Genomic DNA, 20,088 nt, shown 5'->3' on the forward strand with positions numbered 1-20,088 from the left:
TACCCTCGCTATTTGCATCTGTTGCGGAAAACAGCTAGTTTTGAGCACTGAATTAAACATTTGGGTCAGGATAGGAGCATTTATATCTATGATATATTTGATAGGGCAAACTTGCATCTTATTTGCGTCCACTGTTCTTTAACTTCTTAAGCTGTTAAATATCTCGATAACTCATTCCCTGGTATCGGGAAAAACATCATACTAAAAGAGAATGTACTGGCTCCCCGAATAGGACACGGATTTACGTTGTACGCATTTGACTGCCCTACCGCAACAAAATGGTCATTCAGCGCATCTGGCAAGTGTGCTCCATCTTTCATTTGACCATTTGTGCACAGACTTGAAATTGCGCACTCAGCCTTAGGATTATTCATAGTTTTTAGTCGTTTTCACAGCAGCTCAGTATCGTTGGCCACGAGAGAGAAATAAGTAGAAAAGTATTTTTCCTTTGCGCTCTTCCGTACGGCATTCATGCGGCACAAAGCGACGCCAATCTTTTGCCGCAGGCGTTGATATTGTCCTTCAAGGACGTCGGTCCGACGACTCAGTCCCAAAGCAGCAAGCAGCCCCTTAGGCAAATGATGAATTGACTGCAAGATGCAATCATCCAGATTAGTACATGCACCGTTCGAGTGCTGCTGCCGAACAATGTCGCCGGTGAATGTGACAGCGGTTTATATGGGGGCCATAGAATATCGCCGACGCCTGTGCATGCGGCGTTCTTGACCGGGGATATGGCAGCGCCACCAAGCAATGCCAATTTGTTGTCGCAGACGTTGATATCATGCTTTAAGGACGTTGGTACGGCGGCTCAGTCACGAAGCAGCAAGTAGCCACCTAGGCAAATGGTTTATCCACCGGAAGATGCAATCATCCAGTTAGTACATGCACCGCTGGGGCACTGCTGCCGAATAAAGTTGCCGAGCTTCGAAGCCATTGGCGAGGTTTACAAAAGCGGAGTCGGCGCCATTACTAACACCGGCGAAATGTTTCAATAAAAAACGCGGCGCCCCACAGCAATAGCTTGGTAGCTAACATCGAAGTAGCTAGGCCTAGCGTTGCCGCGGTGGTGGCTGCAGCGTCCAGTGAATCTGCGTGCGAGAGCGCCGGTTCCAGGCTTCGGTTGATGCAGTTTTGGACCTTCGGTCATGGCAAAAAGTCCGGAAAACTCAACGACAAAGTTTTTTTTTTTGCGTCAGAAATTTCAGACGTTCTTATAATTGACTCTATGGGGTACATGGCAGTGCCGCGAATGCGTCCAAATTTTAGGGCATGTCCGAAAAATCGGGCGTCCGGAAAATCAGCAGTTGAGTGTATTTGAACGTTCACAAATTGATTCGCATAGTGGAGTAGTTGCATAACCCTGCTGAAAACACTGTATTGTCGTGAAAACGCGAAAGTATCACACTTTTGCGCAGTTGGCGGAAATGACGAGTGGGCGCAGCCAAGTGCAGGCTGGTCGAATTGTAGCAAATTGCGCAAATGGCGCAGTTGGACCACCGCTGGTCTGTGTTAAGTAACTGTCAAGGTACGCACACAAAGGCAGCAGTAACAGGCGCACGACATGTGAGGGCCAAATCTTTATGCCACAAGTAAAGTGGTTCGGAGATGTCGGCACGCGCACAATGTTTATCACAACAAATGAGCCTGTCTAAGCACACTGAGGCCCTTCTGACCACTGCATACCGCAGCTAGCTGCACATCCCCCGCACAGCACTTTCTTATGGTTTTTGAAAGATCATGCGTAAGCAGTCTCTTTGGTGTGCCTCCACAGTCTTCATTGCCTGGGATCTGGCATGTCGTTGTTGTATGTGGCCCGCTCCATGTAGGCCAGTGGACCTGGCAGGCCTTGTGCTGCACCACCCATTGGCATAGACTGCTGGTTTTGTGTAGGCATGCCTTGCTGTGTGCCGCCTCTTGGAGATGGTTGTGGCTGCGGCTGCTGTCCAGTTGCATTCGCTGTCTCATTCAGAAGGTTTTGCCAGTAGTGAATCTGCTCATTGTACTTCTGTAGCAACTGTTCTTTGCGGGCCAGCTCATTCTTCAGCTCTGTGTTATCCTACAGAAGCAAAATCATTCATGCTTTCGAGTCACTATTAATGCCTTCATGCTGAGCAACGAAGCCCCTTCTGTCATTACTACCAGAAAGTAAGCACAGTAAACAATACACACTGCCTTCGATAAAGGAAATAAAAGGGGCCCTGCAACATGTTTTCTACTAACAGATACATAAGCCTTTCCACAACTAAGTAATGCTGCGGTGAACACCTCAGCCAAGTATGTGACTTTCCTGCACATAGTAAGGAACCTGAAACGACAACATCAAATCCATGATGCCACGGCAAACTGATGCGGGAATTACAAGGCGCTGTTGCCAACCGTATTTCGTTTTTGCCTTTTCTGGATTGCTAAGCCTCTTCTCACAGTAAGAGTCGCTTTACTGGAATTATAGAAGGCTAATTTACTAATACAGCACAAATCAATATTCTCTTTAGTGTCCTCTTTTAACATGTTCAGTCTGTCACGAGTCACCTGGGGCAATATACAGTGAGCCGAGCAATATAAATATAGAAAAATTTCAATAACAGGCTCAGCTACATCAGTTGATATGGGGACGTATGCTCAGGCGATCAGTTTTGGCGATACTATCGCCTTACTATCGGCTTCGCATGACGTAGTGCTCAACCAGCCAATCTGCGCACGTCTGATGGCCTGGGCGATAATATGACCAAAAGTGACCATCCCATGGTTGCATACTTAGGATAAGAGCAAGGAGATGTGAGTTTGTTGGCTTTTCCTCTCATTTTGTCTACATTTTGTTAAACTTTTGTGCAAATAATACCCGCCTTAAAGAAAAGGGCACGTGGAGCCTCTAGCTGGGCAGGAACACAGTAGCCCATGCCACACCATGCGAGAGCAGGAAATGCCCAGCACTGTGTGGGCCATTAGTGACCGATACAGCGACCTTGGCTGCTTTATTACATTTCCTACACTATAGACTGCAGGAGGTACACACTAGCAGATAGCGCTGTTGTCACTGCTTGGAAGAGGTGCATAACATGCCCAAAATAGTTGCTAACAGAAGCAAAACGCAAACTTCGAAAGACAAAAGAAACCGCCAATGTCCTTGTGTAAACAAGACACTTCCGTCCAGAGCAATTATGTTCCAGTAAATACAAGTTGCAACACATACAATGCCTTCCCCTTTTTTACAAAAACTGAAGATCTGATTGCTACAACTGATTATTATTACATCTGAGCATAAAGCTACCATTAAGAAGCCAAGAACATTTCAGCGTTCCTAATAGTGCAAACGCAGCACTTTTTCTTGTCATGAAAGGTTGCAGTGCTTTGCAGAAGCCTTACTAAAGAGCAGAAGATGCTCTATGGTGCAAATTGAAGTATTAATAATACCTTAATTTTAGCTTTTAAATGGGCCCCGAACCACCTCTTGGGCTTGGTGAAAAAACACAGTCCGCGGATAGCATACGCTGCTGTTAACACCTCAGCCAAGTTTTGTAGTCGCGTGTGGCAGGTGGAGCTCGCAAGCAAAGTGCGAAGTCACCTTCTCTTGAACACTCTCTCTTCAAAAGAAGCCTGCTCTTCACTCTCTTCGAGACGCTTTATTTCGTAATATAGCAGATTCCCATACGCGGCTGCTATTGGCCAATATCTGACATCAATCAAGAAGGATGTCTGGATCAGTCCGCTTCTTCCTACTGTTACTGTGTGTATTTATTAGTGTGTATGTTTAGTGAGTTTAATAACAGGCTGAAGTAAGTGAACATCTGCTTTAGGATTTCTATAATAACTACGCACTTGCGGAAGAAGCCGACTATCGTCTGCTCACGCTCGGCCGATGCCGCCGGCATAGAGATCGAATTTTGGCCTCCCTGCTTATCGGTGTCGTAGCCATCGCGCCTCGCTATTGTCAACTAGTTTTGAACACTCAACTAGCCTATAACCACGCGAAACTTAAGGTCAGACCACACGTACGCTTGCGAGCACGCGCTCACTCCTTGCCGCTCCTGGTATCGAGCAGCCTTGGCAGACTTCAATTCGTATTGAGCTATTGATGGCGCTTCAAAATACGCGTCTAAAGTGGCTACTATCGGTCAGTCAAGGTGGTGCAGGACGAAGCCTGTCCGCCTCATGTAGCACGCGCGAGCGCGTACTCAAACCCGGTCGTGCACAAAGCCAACGATGCGCATGCGCACTACAGTTGCATGTAGCTGCGGCCTGTTACGTAGCGTAGATGCCGCAATCGCTGCGGGGTGCCATGACAAGTCCGCTGGCTGAGCGCACTGCAGCTCGCTGAGGACAACCACGTTTGGCTTACGTTTGGCGCGTCATAGGCGCCATAATTGCAAGTAGTACCGCCTACGTGAACATCCAAAATCAAATTTGAACTGTGCGCCACGGTGAGGTTAAGTAGGCTGAGCGTTGCGGGAACAGCCCGCTTCGCGGTAGCCTTCTCAGTGCTCCACTTCTGCTGAACGCATTGAAGTAGCACTTTTTGCAGCAAAGTACTTCTGAAATAGTCTGATTTAACTTGAAATGTATTTCTCGACTTCCATAAAAAGATATAAAGTAGTTCAGGGCCCTTAAAAGCATTGATATATGAAGGAATGTGTTAGGCATATGTAAAATACTAAAATCCTCTTTGTTTTGTTTTACAGAAGGAGTACTTTGATGAAAACACATTGTATGCAGTTGCACCATGTGGGTTGACTACAGTCCTTTGGACGAGACAAGATCAAACACCAAATCATAGAGAGCACTTAGATCACCTCAACTTCAATCGAATACAGAATCATTTGGCTAGCGAAACATCCGTTTCTCATTTTTATCCTTCACCAATTCACCTAAATCAAGGCTGTTTCAAAAACGGGATTTAATCACTGTACTCGACATGTGATTAAAATTTCATGATTGCGTGTGCATGATTTCTGCATAGTGCAAATGTAAAGGTTGATACTGTTATGTCGTTTATCATCGCGTGGAAGGTTTCATATGGTAACATTATAAAAAGGCTACACTGTATTATGCATGAGCATAAAGCTTCTTACCAAAATTTATAGAGGACAATCTGTCGTTGCAGTCATTCAACAATCATCCGGGTGATCGGCAGTGTATGGATCTTTCTGTAATTTCGTATGGCTTCAATGAGGAAGCAGACTGCACCTTCATTTATTCTTTGCGATCCAGGCTCAAAACTCTTTGCACACAACACTTCTTCCTTTAATTCTTTAGAGCATAGAGTGTTTTGTGTTGACAACTTCAATGTGTTTGGTCATCTTCAATGCATACATAAATCTCGACATTTCCGCGTATTGCGTTGCTAACTTCCATGGCTTTTGGGCAGTGATACTCATCATAGCGGAGTACTTTAGATATTTTCCAGATTTTTCGTTTGCAATGTCCTAAAAACAGAATGACGATAGAAATTAGATGGTAAGCAATCTGGTAGCAATGCCATGAATAAAATTTGAGGTGACAATAATACGTTAAAACAAAAATGCAGAAGCTGTTCAATGCCAAATGGACTAAATCTCAACAAATTTGTGTACTGCCCATTATTCCCATTCTGAACGAAGCATTGCACTGACAGCATCTGCAGACACTACACCAGATTTCCCCCCAGTAATCTTGGTATGAAAATCCATGCCCCTGAGTGACAATTATGTTTAAACTGCTGTACACAATGCTTACTAAATATCTACCTTTCTCATGCCAATCCTTTTTGGTAACTATACACTACTCTTCTAATTTACACAAAGCACAACAGTGTATGAACAATTGATACCTGTGATAGTGAAAGTGATAACTAAACACAGGAAAATACTTCAGGCATAGCTATAAAATGCAATGACCATATACTAGAAAAGGACTTACATCCATGACCATTTGTTCTGACTTCTGAGCAGACAGTACCAGCCTTTTCTGAATGAAGAAACTCTCCATCTGCTTAGCTACATCCAGGAACCGCTGTATAGTCTGCCCAACTCCTAAAAGCAATGAACCAAGCAAGGGCAACAGCGGTTTTACTTGAGTGGATCATGGCAAGAATGAAGCTTAAGCGTTGTGGCGTAACAGATTTTTGTCACAAAGATATGGAAGGGTTTGGAGGGGATTACCCATATAGAATCTATGCACATGTGAGGCCAGCTAATTTTACCAGTGATGCGATTGGTCCGAGACACCTTGAACCACCTCTTGAAACAGCTAAAAGCTCACTTGAAAGCGACATGTAAAAATTTTGGAACAATTAACAGGCATGCATTTTTCCATATTTAAGAGCACACACTGCAATGTAAACCCGCTTACTACAATATCAGTTTTAACAAAATATTGGATATAACAATGAGACGGCGCAGCCCTGTGAACTTTTGTAAGTGCTCTATGGTAAAATAACCCGCTTACTACAATGTTTTCACACTGCACCGTTGCTCACAACAATTAAATATGGCTATTGGGTGTCTACGCCGTAAGGAAAAAGGACGCAAAATCCTGGAAAAAATAGCGCTATTAGTAAATCACCCTTCTATATTGTGACGGTTTGGTTTGTGCCGGTACGCCGAAGAGAAAATTATGCACATTTCTCATGCTTTAGAAATCGAAGTTATGCGAAGCATTTTGCAGGTAGCTGGCTATAGCATCAACTCTGCGGCGGCGCACGTCAATCGACCCTTTGACTCTCTCAATGACTTGAAGCAGGCACTCATTGTGGAGTTCGAACATGCTGAGGGTCAGAAAGAACGTGGGATTGCTATCTGCTTGATCAATGTGAACACATTCCCTTTCCTCTGCAACTAGTAGTACACCAGCAGTACGCCGTATATATATATATATATATATATATTGCTACACGCGTTTGATACTTGCTTGTTTCAATGAGGCGCGTGGGCGCCATCACTCGCGAAAAGAGGAGGAAGAACAAACAACTCGGCTCGCGCTGTGAATTTAACCGGTCAGCGCTGCAACCCCTGCCGTAAATGTAACCTGTAAATATTTGCTCGTCTTACTGACGCGTTCTTCGCGTAAATATATATATGCTAGCTAGCATATAGTATATGCTCGTGTTCGCGTTGCCTAGCTAGCCAGAGAGTGTGTGTGTGTGCGCGCACACGCTCACACACACACACGCTCCTCTAAGCCCTCCCATCACCTCTCCACCATGTGACCGGCTTCCCTAACTTCACACTTTTTTTCGACTTTGAAACTCCTAATGCAACGTTTAAAAAATGCAAGCTGCCCCCCCCCCCCCCCCCCTTCTCCGACGTGGATGTATGGATGGATGCTATGAGCGTCCCCTTTGCACCACGAAGCTCTTGCTATTATACTGCTTAAAGTCCTACCTAAGTAAAAAAAAATAAAAAAAATAACCATGATGAATTTTCAGAAGTAAATTTTCTGACACCCTATTGTGAACTTTGTTTTTATACGTCTCCGTTTTTTTTTCATTTCCCTACTTCTCTTCCAGCAATCTTCCAATCGCCTCTTACTAATCTCTATTGCTAACATGTTTACTTTCTTTCTGCTCTCGCTGAACACAAAGGCTTCAAGGAGGCCAGTGGTGCCTTAATCGACCGCTGGGCAGATATCTTCACATTCCAATAAACCATGCTCATGCATATTTCTTAGTCAGTGTGTCACTTTTTACGTCAGCGCTGTCGACCAACGCCACCTAGAGGAAATTGTGTCGACTGTGAAGGAGTTGAAGGGAGATGGGAGAGAGGCGCGCCATGCTGACGATAAGGCGAAAGGGTGCCGTGATGCGTGAACGGTACACAGACAGGTTTGGCGGCTCGCCTTCTTTTTTCTTTTCGAAGATTTTGCCTTCCTTTTCCTTTCGGTGCAGACACTCGGTAGCAGCCACATTTAATTGTTATAGCCAATAATGTGGCATGGGAATATTGCAGTAAGCGGTTCGTTTTACCACAGAGCACACACAAAAGTTCACAGTGCTTCGGCTGCTCAGTGTTACATCCGAGTATTCTTAAAACTGGTAATGCTAGCCTATAAATAGGCTGAATGTACTTCTTGCTGGCTAATTAAGACGTTTTGATGGCTGTCCCCTCTGTATTTTTTTCGTGCTACCCGCTTATAACAATTATCTGTTATAACAATAATATTTGCTTGCCATTTGAATGTTGTTATAAGTGGATTCACCTGCGTTGCCATGTTCTTAAACGTGAATTAAGATATGCACATGCGCACGTCCATATGTGTTTTACGATATCATAGCCCAGACCAACCACGTGACAGCGAACGGGCTGCTTCAGTAGGCCATAGCAGGTGACAGTCAACACCATAAGCAAGCTTTCCTGCCATAATTCCTGTGGGAAAGCTACACAAGCTTTGAGCTCACGAGGGCTTTTTCAGCAGCAGGCAAGGCAGTTCATGCCATCTGTGCACTTGCAGCAGACAAGTCAAGTTGATAGGTGAGCAATGAGCCACCGCCACGGGCAATTCTGTGTGTTGCCTTGCACTGTGCCGAGAGGACACGGATAAGCGAACAACGCTGATAGAGCTTCAAACATCACCACTCAAGTGAGATAATGAAACCTTTCTGTTGCATTATCTCACTCGCAAGCTCCTGTGTCTACCATTTTTTTTTTTCCTGAAGTCAATAGAAAGAACTATTCTGTCTGTGTTAGGCTCATCATTTCTCTCCTTGAGCACACCTTCTGAACTAGTCGTGATGTGGCATTTCCATATTAAGCGCTTTTTGTATAATACAAACCCAAAATTACAATTCGTTTTTCTTATAGACATTTTTCGTCTCTCCGTTGGCTGATGGACCTTAGGGTATAACAGTGGAAGTTGAAAAAAACTCAGGATCAAATAAATGTTTGTTGTTCTATGCCCGAAGCACATAGTGCACTGTGAGGGACACTATGATGAGCCATATTAAGTACGCATTCTTTTCACAATCCATGCACATCAGAGAGGGACTGCAGTGGCTGAAATTAGGTACCACAACTTTACACTTCATGGCAGAATTCCATAAGCGCTGAGCCACTTCCAGGTGAAATTCTTAGGAATATCCTTTAGTATAAACATTTAAAAGCAATCCTGCTGCACCTCAGCATCACTGAACAAATGGTGATATGGCATTTTCAAGTTCCCGCTTTTTTCGTAAAATAAAAACAGAAATCTTAATTCTGCGGTATTGCGCGCTAGAATTTCAATATGATTATGGGGCATGCCTTAATGGAGAGACTCCAGACTAAGCTTCACCACCTGGGGGTGCTTCAGCATGCACCTCAATTTAAGCACACAAGCGTTTTTGCATTTGGCCTCTATCAAATTGCAGCAGCCGCAGCCGGGATCGAACGCCTCTGAGCCACCAAGCAGGTCGCATAAAAGGAAAGTTCTGTACCTCAAAAACCTAGAAAAATACACTGATGGCAAGCCTTTAGAGCATTCTTAATTTCCCTTGAAAGCTTTTCTGTCACCCACCCTAGGTTTCGTTTGCCGGGAAGTGCAAATGTCGTGACATCATCAGGCAGAAGGTGGTCTTGAGTGAGCAGGACATCTTGACGTCTTGGCACTCACTCTAGCTCTCTTGATCGTCTGTTGTGCTACTACATTGAGCTGTGTTGCGAGTAGCAGCAATGCAGACAAGTGAAGGAGCCCGAGCGAGCGCCAGAAGGTTGTAACGTCCAGCTCCCATGTCACTACCATGTGGTATGACGACACGTGCACTTCCTGGGAAACAAAACCTAAGCTACTTCGCAGAAAGTTTTCGTAGGCAATTAAGGATGCGCTAAAGTTTGTCAATAGTATCAAAATGAAGGTCCATGACCTTCATTTTATGCAACAAATGTAAAGTAAAAAATGTCATGTTAGTACTCCGTTAATGCAACATTGCCCTTTGTCCAGCACTTATGCAATCACTGGCTATCAGAGCCATTGAACCGAACCACATAGGTCCAGACGCCACTCCCATGTCGACAATGGCAGATTATTAGTGGCTCTTTAGCTCTAGAGCACACGCCTGTTTGTTCTCACGGCCACACAAAATGGCAGCACAGCTTTGAGAGATTGAACAATGAAGTTAGAGCAGTTGCAATTTATTTTCTGAAAAATGTCAAAACACCTTTTTGGTTCTGGCGGAGAGCAAAATCTTTGAATTCTGTCTAAGTGCAGCAGAATGTAGTAGGTTTAACCTTTTGGCTCAGTTTGGCGAATTTGGTGCAGCAATCCCGTCACTGACAGACATACAAATAATCATTAAGTTAATAAAAAGGGATAGGAAAATATATGCAAGCCTCTGTGCCAAACTTCTTTTTTTTTCGAAGTAGACTCTTATACAGCAGCACTCCAAATCTAGAGAACTGTGCTGCCCCAATTATAACCAGTAGCTTGTCTTCTAATTGCACTTTTGAAGAAACACAACATCTGGAGCATATGGGGCATCCATGCAGCTTTTATGTTGTTATTCACTAGCACCTATTAGACAACAAATATAACATTTATAGACGTCTTAAGAATGCTACGTGCATTCCACGCCCCCCCACCCAGCACAACAAAGCAAGAACATGAATGAATTGACATACCTGTGTGTACGTCTTCCAAGTCACGAACATAGAAGTAATCTGGATTTGTGACTGCAGCCAGACATGCCTAAAATAAATGCGTGTTAAAAACTAAGCTTCTTCAATAAAAACAACGATCATAATCTTATTACAAAATGTTTGTGCACACATGTATTTGTCTTGTCTGCCAAAGCCTTGAAAAAAGTTATATAGCTAGAACCTGGCAGTTGAGAAAAAGCTACCTGAAAACACATTACAGGCTAGCACCATATCTGCGCTTAAAATGAACACAAAAGAACAATATTACGAAAGTTCGCAGCTTCAAGTACATCAAGCTACAATACTAGAAAATTAAGAAGCGTTTTTAATGCACCAATCACTTAAGTATAATTGTAGAATCAACATAAGTATCTCAAAATCTTATCACGAGCTACAACATTGAGCAAATGCAAAAAAATACAAATAGACAATATTATAGTAACAGTCACAGTTCATAAAGAAGGCCCATATGTATAGAGAAACTGAGGTCATAACACCTATATTAGGTTTCCTTCAAAATAAACTGTTCTTCTGCGGTACAGAAGTGCGGAGGATGTTAAACAAATTAGTAACATGATGTTTAATATAAATTTGGGTCACTGAAAATAAACTTGTTAATACTTAGCTCTCGTCTGTCGTCTCTTCACTTTTTTTTTCTGTCCGTGTATGTTTTTTCTGCGCTACGATTTGTCCTCATGTCGAACCAAGCCCGAACAGCCACAATTCTGAATGCAATGCAACCTTTGCCCTTTTCTATAATTCGTCAAACGAACTATGCATCTATGATGTTTACTGGTCCTGAACGAGTTCACAGAAATTGTTGTCGCTAAGCCATTAGGTAACACTAGCAGAAAGAAATGCTTGTTAAGCTTAACTCCTTGTGAATTACCTTCCAAAAATGGTGTTGCGCGAAATTGTGAGAACAGATATATACGCATAATGTGCAACGTAAAATTCAACAACGTTGTGCGCACAAAAGCTCTAATTAAACGCTGTTAAGGAGATAGACGAATCTGAAATATAGTCTCAAAGTTTTAGTATTTTGATAATCAGAAAACAAGTTTTCCTAGTTTAAGTTATACTCCACACTGCGAATATTACTATTTATAAAGGGCCTCTGAGGCCTCTGAGGGCAATGAAGGGTCATTATCAGAGAGAGCTTTGTGTCAGGATGGCGTCTTGATGTGCAGGTCAGTTGGCAAGTGGTCTCTTGTGCTGAGAATGGGCCTGGACAGAAGAAGGGTTAATCAGACTCCCTACAACTATTTGAGCAAGCTACTTTAGCTCCCATATTTTGTGGCAAATAAAAGCTGTGTTACGGAATACACTTGTGATATGTGACAATAATCAATGCTATATCTAAAGGCGTACACAGACACATGCAGGTACAGTGGTATACTGCTGTCATGTTCCCAGTTGTTTTCTGCTGGCTGCTGTGTCGCGTTTGCATTGTCCTAGCGCAGAGCCCATAGAATCGAATGTATCATGTTTTCATTTGATAAGTCTGGTTTTGAATGACTGGCATAACTTATGCTGCATTTGCTATGAACTGTTGATGTAAGGGTGCAAAAGAAATATGCAATTTACTATGCAAACATGGTGTATAACCAGCAGCCTTAGCCATTAAAGCAATTACCCAACTATCCATGGCATGACATCGTCCCATTTTCCAGCTAGTTGTCTTCATAGCCCATGCATGAAAAAGCCAAAGGCATGTGATTACTTCTGGCAAGAATGGTGATCGTCGTTTCACAGCAATGGTAATCCATATGCATGATATTGCTGTCTCTGCGTGTGCCAAGCAGCTGTAAATGCATGGCACAAATAAGGAACATATATAGATGACACTATAAACACCCAAAGCAGCGGCTATGTGTATTTCCTTCTCCATGTCTTGTTCGCCGTAATGTTTACAACGGTATGGATTATCCACCTGCACAAGCTCATATCACGCTCTTGTGATCAGCGCCCTTTACAGTGGTTGCCACAAAAAGGTGCTTTTTGTTCATGAAAACTTAAAGTAACTCCACTGAAGACTGAAGACATTCTGCCATGGTACGAGACCTATTAAAGATATGCAGATGGCAGCAACGTGCTTGAAGCACTGAACAAATGACACCTCAAGCTTTCAAGTCCAAGTGTTCCGAAATAGACCACGATAAAGTTCGTGACTTCACTGTGTTCATCCATTTTGGTGGTTCCCTGACTAAGGCTTTCCCAGCTCTTACGGTTTCTTCTTCTTCACAATCCCATTAAAATGTACGCTTCCACGGGTATTTCAAAGCAGCTAAATAAATATTGCTGGTATTTTCTTCGTGTTTGTTACGGCCCCTTTTGAGAACTCTTACAAATGTCTATAATTGTGCTCCGCAGCGTCTGCATACGATGGCAGCAGGTTTTTAGCACCACATGTGAAGGAATTCGCAGGCATATTGTAGCATGAAGCACCTAGAGGATGGCGACGTTTTTCTCTGCGTGTTTTTCACAGAAAGATCTCCCTTGTGTTTAGTAAATCTGAAGGTGATTTTAGTACTAAGAAGGAATATGGTCTGCCTTCAGATAAGCCAGCAAACATTCTTGGGATGAGAGCACCGAAGAAGAAAGCGACAATTAGGACACAAGAGAAAATGGTTTCTGCAGCAAAAACCCTCAATGTGATTGATGCTGGAAGGAAACTGTACACTGTGCAACGGACTTAGGAATAAAAGAAACTTGCTAAATGAATCATTTGCTAGGCATTTCTTGAATGCTCTTTCTAACCAAAAAAGTGGTTTATGAGTGAAATAGTACCTTTGTAGCCACAAGTTTAGTTCATGCACAATAGCAGATGCGAGGAATTGGCACTGGGGAGGTACAGCCATGTTTGCTCACTGAATCTTACGATAGCTTGTTTCCAGCACACCCTAGTGTTGGTTGACTGGCATTTCTAAACTGTTGCTCTGAAGAGGTTGCTATTTTCATATAGCTCACTTCTCTCCCGCGCTTAGGAGCAATATTGGCTCCCTGCTGCAAGAGAACTGGACTACTTTCTCACAAGCCTTCAAAGGCCTCCAAGGCCACCCTGCCGTAAAGGCACCTGTAATACTACTGCTACTACCAACAATAACCAAGATACTTGTATGCAGAAAACCACCAGCCTCAGTTGAAGACAGTGATGAGAAACTGGGATTGACCACAATTCAAACAGACAACGGTGACACAGTGTAGCACATGCATAGCTAGCAAATAAATTCTGCTGCTGGCAGGTCGAACACACTTCTCTCACATCATTGGCGTGTGTGCTGGCAACGATCTGCAAGATGTGCAACAATCTCCGGAGTAAAAAATGTCATCTGTGTACATCAAACGTGGAGGACGACGCTCCACCTCACTATTTTGTCCACCCCGTTCTGTCTTGCTTATACGAGTGATTATGACCTAACTTACTTGACTCTATCCTACATCTCATGCGTATTATGTGCATGGCACAGCGATTGAATCGTGATACTCAGCGCGCATTGCTGCCCGTGCTGGTGACACCTAGCTCATGCATTATTGCCCAAAATGAAAGTGATTGCCTTTATGACGCAGCGTGACTGCATTTAGGTCCCCAGTTATCACCTAGTGCTCAACGGTGGCACAAAAAGCGCGCGTCGCTTTGCAATCCGAGTATCGCTTATCGTTAGCTGAGCACTCTACATCACAAAGAGCAGAGGTAACAACGAATAAGCCTCGCGCAAGCCTTTCTGAATGTCGACTGCCTCGCCAATAGTTAGTTTTTTCTGCACTATCCGTACTTTGTATTATTTGCACATTTTTTAGTAGCATTATGTCATCTTTCTCTAAAACTTTATCCTAAAGAAACTTCCAAAATCTTTCAGTGCTTACACGGTAAAATAAATTGTGGGGTTTTACGTGCCAAAACCACTTTCTGATTATGAGGCACGCCGTAGTGGAGGACTCCGGAAATTTCGACCACCTGGGGTTCTTTAACGTGCACCTAAATCTAAGTACACGGGTGTTTTCGCATTCCGCCCCCATCGAAATGCGGCCGCCGTGGCCGGGATTCGATCCCGCGACCTCGTGCTCAGCAGCCCAACACCACAGCCACTGAGCAACCACGGCGGGTGGTGCTTACACGGTCAAATGCACCGTTAATATCAAACAATGCAAAGTATGAATGTCTGTTCTTTCCACTGGCTATTTGTATTGACTGAGTAACTACGAATAGGCCATCATTTATGCGCCAGCCTTTGCTGCAACCTTTCTGTTGTTCTCCCAATATCTCATTCTGTTGTGCCCATGCTTGAATCTTCCAGTTCATGGCCTGCATGGTCAAAATTATTCAATTGGTCTGTAGGATTTAACATCCGTTCCATCTTCTTTTCCTATGTAAATTAACGTACTGTACTTTGTCCCCAAGCCTCGGGTGTTTCCAGATTCTAAGCTTTTTAGATTCAGTTCGTTAATTAGCGCCATGTGTAATACATCCAGTCAGATTATTATGCATTATTGTTTCTTTCCCGTGCAGCTTGCCCTGCTGTTCAGGTTCTTCAGAACCAATTCTTCTCATTGGTGACTGCAATCAGCCTAACTTCGTTACCTCTCAAGGGTCATTCTTTCACCGCTCTTGAATGAATCGATCAGCTATATTTACTATGATGTAATCTGGTGCGTGTTCCCCCTCTAAATGCTTTCTTTTTCTTCATCTTAAATGAAAGCCTGAACTTTTTCCCTATCCCAGAGCAGACAAATGCATTCAACATCACCTAACGATAACTCAAACTTGTCGCGAACGGTTCAAGCAGTGAATAAATGCAGTTAATTTATGCAGACAGTACCTGAAAAGAGTTCTCAAAATCATCTACGATGTCGTTGGACGAAGCCATCTCTGGACAAGCGCGGGCACCTCACGAGCACTTGGTGATTGAAATTCTGCAAACAAAGTCGTGATTTAGTATTCTAGGGCTGCACTTGATTTTCTGGCAGTTGCAACAAAGAGAGCTGAGGCACGTACTACGTACTGGTAGTACAGGATCAATCCCATAGGGAAAAAAATTCAGCAAGAGGGCACACTCGGTTAAAACTGGCAACTGAGAGGAAATGCTGGAGTGTACTAGGGGTGTGTTCCAATTCTGGCCAACATCGTAGACGGTCTACGCAGGCAGCTAAGGTATGCTACCATATCTAAGGAGACAACCGAGACATCTTTGAGCATGGCCACAGAACACTTATAATGCATGGATTCTAGGCCATGTAATGGAACACGTTTCGAACTGTCTGCAAGACGTGATGATGATGATGCCTGCGGGCAGAGCCTTTTGAATCGGGAGATCAAGGGGGGAGTCCCGGATGAGGCCATAAAATAAATGGGAACAGAAAAAGGAAAATGGAAGAATAGGGAAGACGCGTCCAGTGTTGCCAAATATCGGCGAGCAGAAGTAGCTAGATGGCAACGTGAAGTAGCTAGAAGTAGCTAAAAAATCCAGCAAGGTGCTAAAAGTATGATTTTTTTTTTTCAAATGCATTTTTAACATATTCTGGGTAGATAACACATTGATTGGCAGCTGTATTATCTGAGAAGATGAAACACAGCTCTCAAGTCATGCTTTCTTGCAGGCAACTACGGAGATCATGTATGAATGAATAAAAAATTAGCTCCAGTTTTGATTTCAACAGTTTAGAGCAGGGGTACCTTTCACACAGCGTCAAGGCTTGCGCGCTAGCAAAAGACGAGTTGCGAATGCATCGCTGCTCTGTAAATATGTAAAAAAAAATGAACCACATATACTTTATGGCCTTCCCCAGAGGCCTACGAAATCGAAACTAAGATTCCTAGCAAAACGTGCAACTGTAAAAAGTTGAAAGAAACAGAAAATTGCCTCGTCGACACTGAGGACTTCCTTAACAAAATATTGGATTTTTGCCGCATATTCTGTAGCCCACGCCAACCATTTCTATATTGAACCTTGTTGCCATGTTCGTCAACCCCATTTAGTTGCCATGCAGTGGCATGGAGGATGGCCAGTAGCCGGGAAACATCACGGAGGAAGGAAAAAACTTTGTATTTTCCTTTCTCCATGGGAGACATGTCGGGAGACGTCGCTTTCACAACTCATCTATACCTGGCCCAACTAGGGCGGGGCTTCTGCGCCGCCAGCTTCAGTGACATCACATGTCACGTGCATGGCAGATTTCTCTTTTTTTTTATTTCCTTGGCTTAGGACGAGTGTTTCCTGAGCGCGTACGTCTTGGCGCACAAACTCCTCTGCTTTGCTTCACGTGCGATCTGTTTGTTCATTAGTGCAAATGGCATTTGCCTGTCTACAATGAGAGATAGTGTTGATGCCCAGGGACCCATTCTTACAAGACAATTGTAGTACTTAAAACGTGACGATGACATGTGATCTGGCTGCTTAAACTCGAACGACAAGCTGAAATAGCTAGAACGATCACTGGCTGTTGCCAACGCGTAACTGGCGGTTCGTTCGTCACGAAGAATGTCGGACGAGTGCACCAATCGGTGAAGGCTGTTCATTCTGTCAAGGGGGCACTTTCGATCGTGGATTACCTCGATCCAGAGATAGAACTAAATTGGGACCTAGCATCATATTTTCAATCGCATATTTGACTGTGTCCGTCCTTATTCCACATATGATATGAACGTTTGATTCGGATTGACCTCAATCGCTAATCTAAGTAGAGAAGCCTGAAGCTCGTGAACGCTGGTGTTATAGCGGTTGAACGTTCGCACTAGTTGCGTGTGACTCGTTCTGCCTGCTTGTGTGGACGGCGCGAATAAATTAGGCACAGGTAGTGTAAATACACAGTTTTAGCACAGCATTTGTGGTCCGCTCTACTCAGACCGGCGTATCATAACAATTTTGACACAGCCGCTCTGCAGAACGCTACCGCGAATTAACACAGATGGGCGTGTGAACGACGGTGCCCGCGTTCCGCTGGAAAGCCGTTTTAGGGGAGCGTTAGTGTTCGCCCAATTAATTCTTTATCGTTTTACAGCCAAGCTGACAGCACGTCACTGGCTACTCTGGGAGACGCGCTCGTTAGATAAGAGAAATCAGTGCGTTCTATGCAGCCACCAGTGCGCGTAGAATGTGTGCGGAGTGGAGTGTAAGCAACGCTCTGCTAAAACTATCTAATGATAACGCGTAGAGCGGTGTAAATTTGTTCGCTTATGATTTGTAACTTTCCTGCTATTGAAACGAAGCAATTTCACATAATCATCATCGTCAGCCCATTTTATGTTCGCTGCACGACGAAGGCCTCTCCCTGCGATCTCCAATTACCACTGTCCTGCGCCATCCGATTCCAACTAGCGCCCGCGAATTTCCTAATTTCATCGCCTAGTCTTCCGCCGTCCTCAACTGCGCTTCCCTGCTCCTGGTACCCATTCTGTAACCCTAATGGTCCAACGGTTACCTAACCTGCACATTACATGACCTGACCATCTCCATTGTTTTTTCTCTTAATGCCAATTAGAATATCGGCTATACCCGTTTGCTCTGTGATCCAAATCGCTCTCTTTCTGTCTCTTAACGTTATGCCTTGCATTCATCGTTCCAGCGCTCTTTGCGCGGTCATTAACTTGTTCTCAAGCTTCTTTGTCAGTCTCCAAGTCTCCGCCCCATAGGTCAGCACCGGTAAAATGCAGTGATTCTACATCTTCCTTTTGAATGGTAATGGTAAGCTTCCACTCAGGAGCTGGCTATGTCTGCCGTATGCGATCCGACCCATTTTTATTCTTCTATAAATTTCCTTCTCATGATCAGGGTTCCCTGTGATTGGTTGACCTAGGTAAACGTACTCCTTCACACACTCTAGTGGCTGACTCGCGATCCTGAACTCTTGTTCCCTTGCGCGGCTATTCATGATTATCTTTGCCTTCTGCGTGTTAATCTTCAACCCCACTCTTGAACTGTTTCTGTTGAGGTCCTCGAACATTTGTTGTAATTCGTCTGCAGTATTGCTGAATAGAACAATGTCATCGGCAAACCGAAGGTTGTTGAGATATTCTCCGTCGATCCTTACTCCTAAGCCTCTCAGTTTAGTAGCGTGAATACTTCTTCCAAGCACGCAGTGAATAGCTTTGGAGAGATTGTGTCTCCTTGTCTGACCCCTTTTTTTATAAGTATCTTCCTACTTTTCTTGCGCAGAAGTAAGGTAGCTGTGGAATCACTCTAGATATTTTCCAAGATGTTTACGTAGGCGATCTGTACTCCTTGATAACGTAGTGCCTCTATGACTGCTGGTATCTCTACTGAATCAAATACATTTTCGTAATCTATGAAAGCCATATATAGAGGCTTACTGTACTCTACTGATTTCTCGATTACCTGATTAATCACATGGATGTGATGCATTGTGGAGTATGCCTTCCTGAAGCCAGCCTGTTCCCTTGGTTGGCTAAAGTCCAGTGTTACCCTTAATCTATTGGAGATTATTTTGGTGAATATTTTATATAATAATTGCAGTAAGCTAATGGGCTTATAATTTTTCAATTCGTTAACGTATCCCTTTTTGTGGATTAGTATAATGCTTGCATTCTTCCAGTTTTCTGGGACCCTTGCAGTTGATACACACTTTGTATAGAGAGCCGCCAGTTTTTCTGGCATTATGTCTCCTCCATCTTTGATTAAATCGACTGCTATTTCATCCTCTCCTGCCGCTTTCCCCCGCTTCGTGTCTTGCAAGGCCCTTCTGTCATCATCGCTAGTTGTATTCTTACTTAAAGCAAATGGAGGCTTCTGCCTTGACGGTCAAATCAACGACATAATAATTTAAGCAACTTTTTTTTAAAGGCTGCGTCATGGTTAACTTTGGAAAATCAATTACTGGAACAGAGATCTGCCGATTTCGCGTGGTAGATGAACCAAAATAATCGTTGTGTGGCACATGGAGTACACATTGCAATGGACTGAATAATAATTAAGTTCGAGCCCTACAGAGGATGCACTTAACTATTCCGCAACAATATGAATATAGTCCGAAGCTTTTTAGTTACCGCACACAAGAAATAAAACAAAAAAAGAAGAACAGCAGTGCAATCGTTCTACACCAAATGATTTCGTGCGAGTGCCTTCTAGGAATGGGCACCTTTTTCGCGTATCACGGCCGAGTAATCGAAACTTGGGGCTTCTCTTTATGTGATGATAAGCACAAATAAATTAAATTATGGGGTTTTACGTGCCAAAACCACTTTCTGATTATGAGGTACGCCGTAGTGGGGGACTCCGGAAACTTCAACCACCTGGGGTTCTTTAACGTGCACCTAAATCTAAGCACACGGGTGTTTTCGCATTTCGCCCCCATCGAAATGCGGCCGCCGTGGCCGGGATTCGATCCCGCGACCTCGTGCTCAGCTACCTAACACCATAGCCACTGAGCAACCACGGCGGGTAAAGCACAAATAAGAAAATAATAAACGTGCTTCTCTGTTCAACAGAAGAAACTTAACTGCCGCGCATGGGACCTGTGACGTCGCTGAACGTGGCGGCGCAGAAACCCA

General features: G+C 43.8%; 1 protein-coding gene across 1 annotated transcript in view; it reads right to left on the reverse strand.

Annotated features, from left to right (window-relative positions):
- Positions 1–1,565: 1,565 nt before the first annotated feature.
- LOC129384103 (mediator of RNA polymerase II transcription subunit 28-like) overlaps positions 1,566–20,088 on the reverse strand; it is an 86,457-nt gene continuing 67,934 nt past the window's right edge. Inside the window, exons 2-5 of the mRNA XM_055069239.1 lie at positions 15,404–15,497; positions 10,566–10,632; positions 5,896–6,008; positions 1,566–2,059 (exon numbers count right to left, since the gene is read on the reverse strand). Coding sequence (XP_054925214.1) covers positions 1,778–2,059; positions 5,896–6,008; positions 10,566–10,632; positions 15,404–15,451 — 510 coding nt within the window. The 5' untranslated portion in view covers positions 15,452–15,497 and the 3' untranslated portion in view covers positions 1,566–1,777. The remainder of the gene's footprint in view (positions 2,060–5,895; positions 6,009–10,565; positions 10,633–15,403; positions 15,498–20,088) is intronic.

Source organism: Dermacentor andersoni, chromosome 9 (genome assembly GCF_023375885.2).
Source record: "Dermacentor andersoni chromosome 9, qqDerAnde1_hic_scaffold, whole genome shotgun sequence".
NCBI lineage: Eukaryota > Metazoa > Arthropoda > Arachnida > Ixodida > Ixodidae > Dermacentor > Dermacentor andersoni.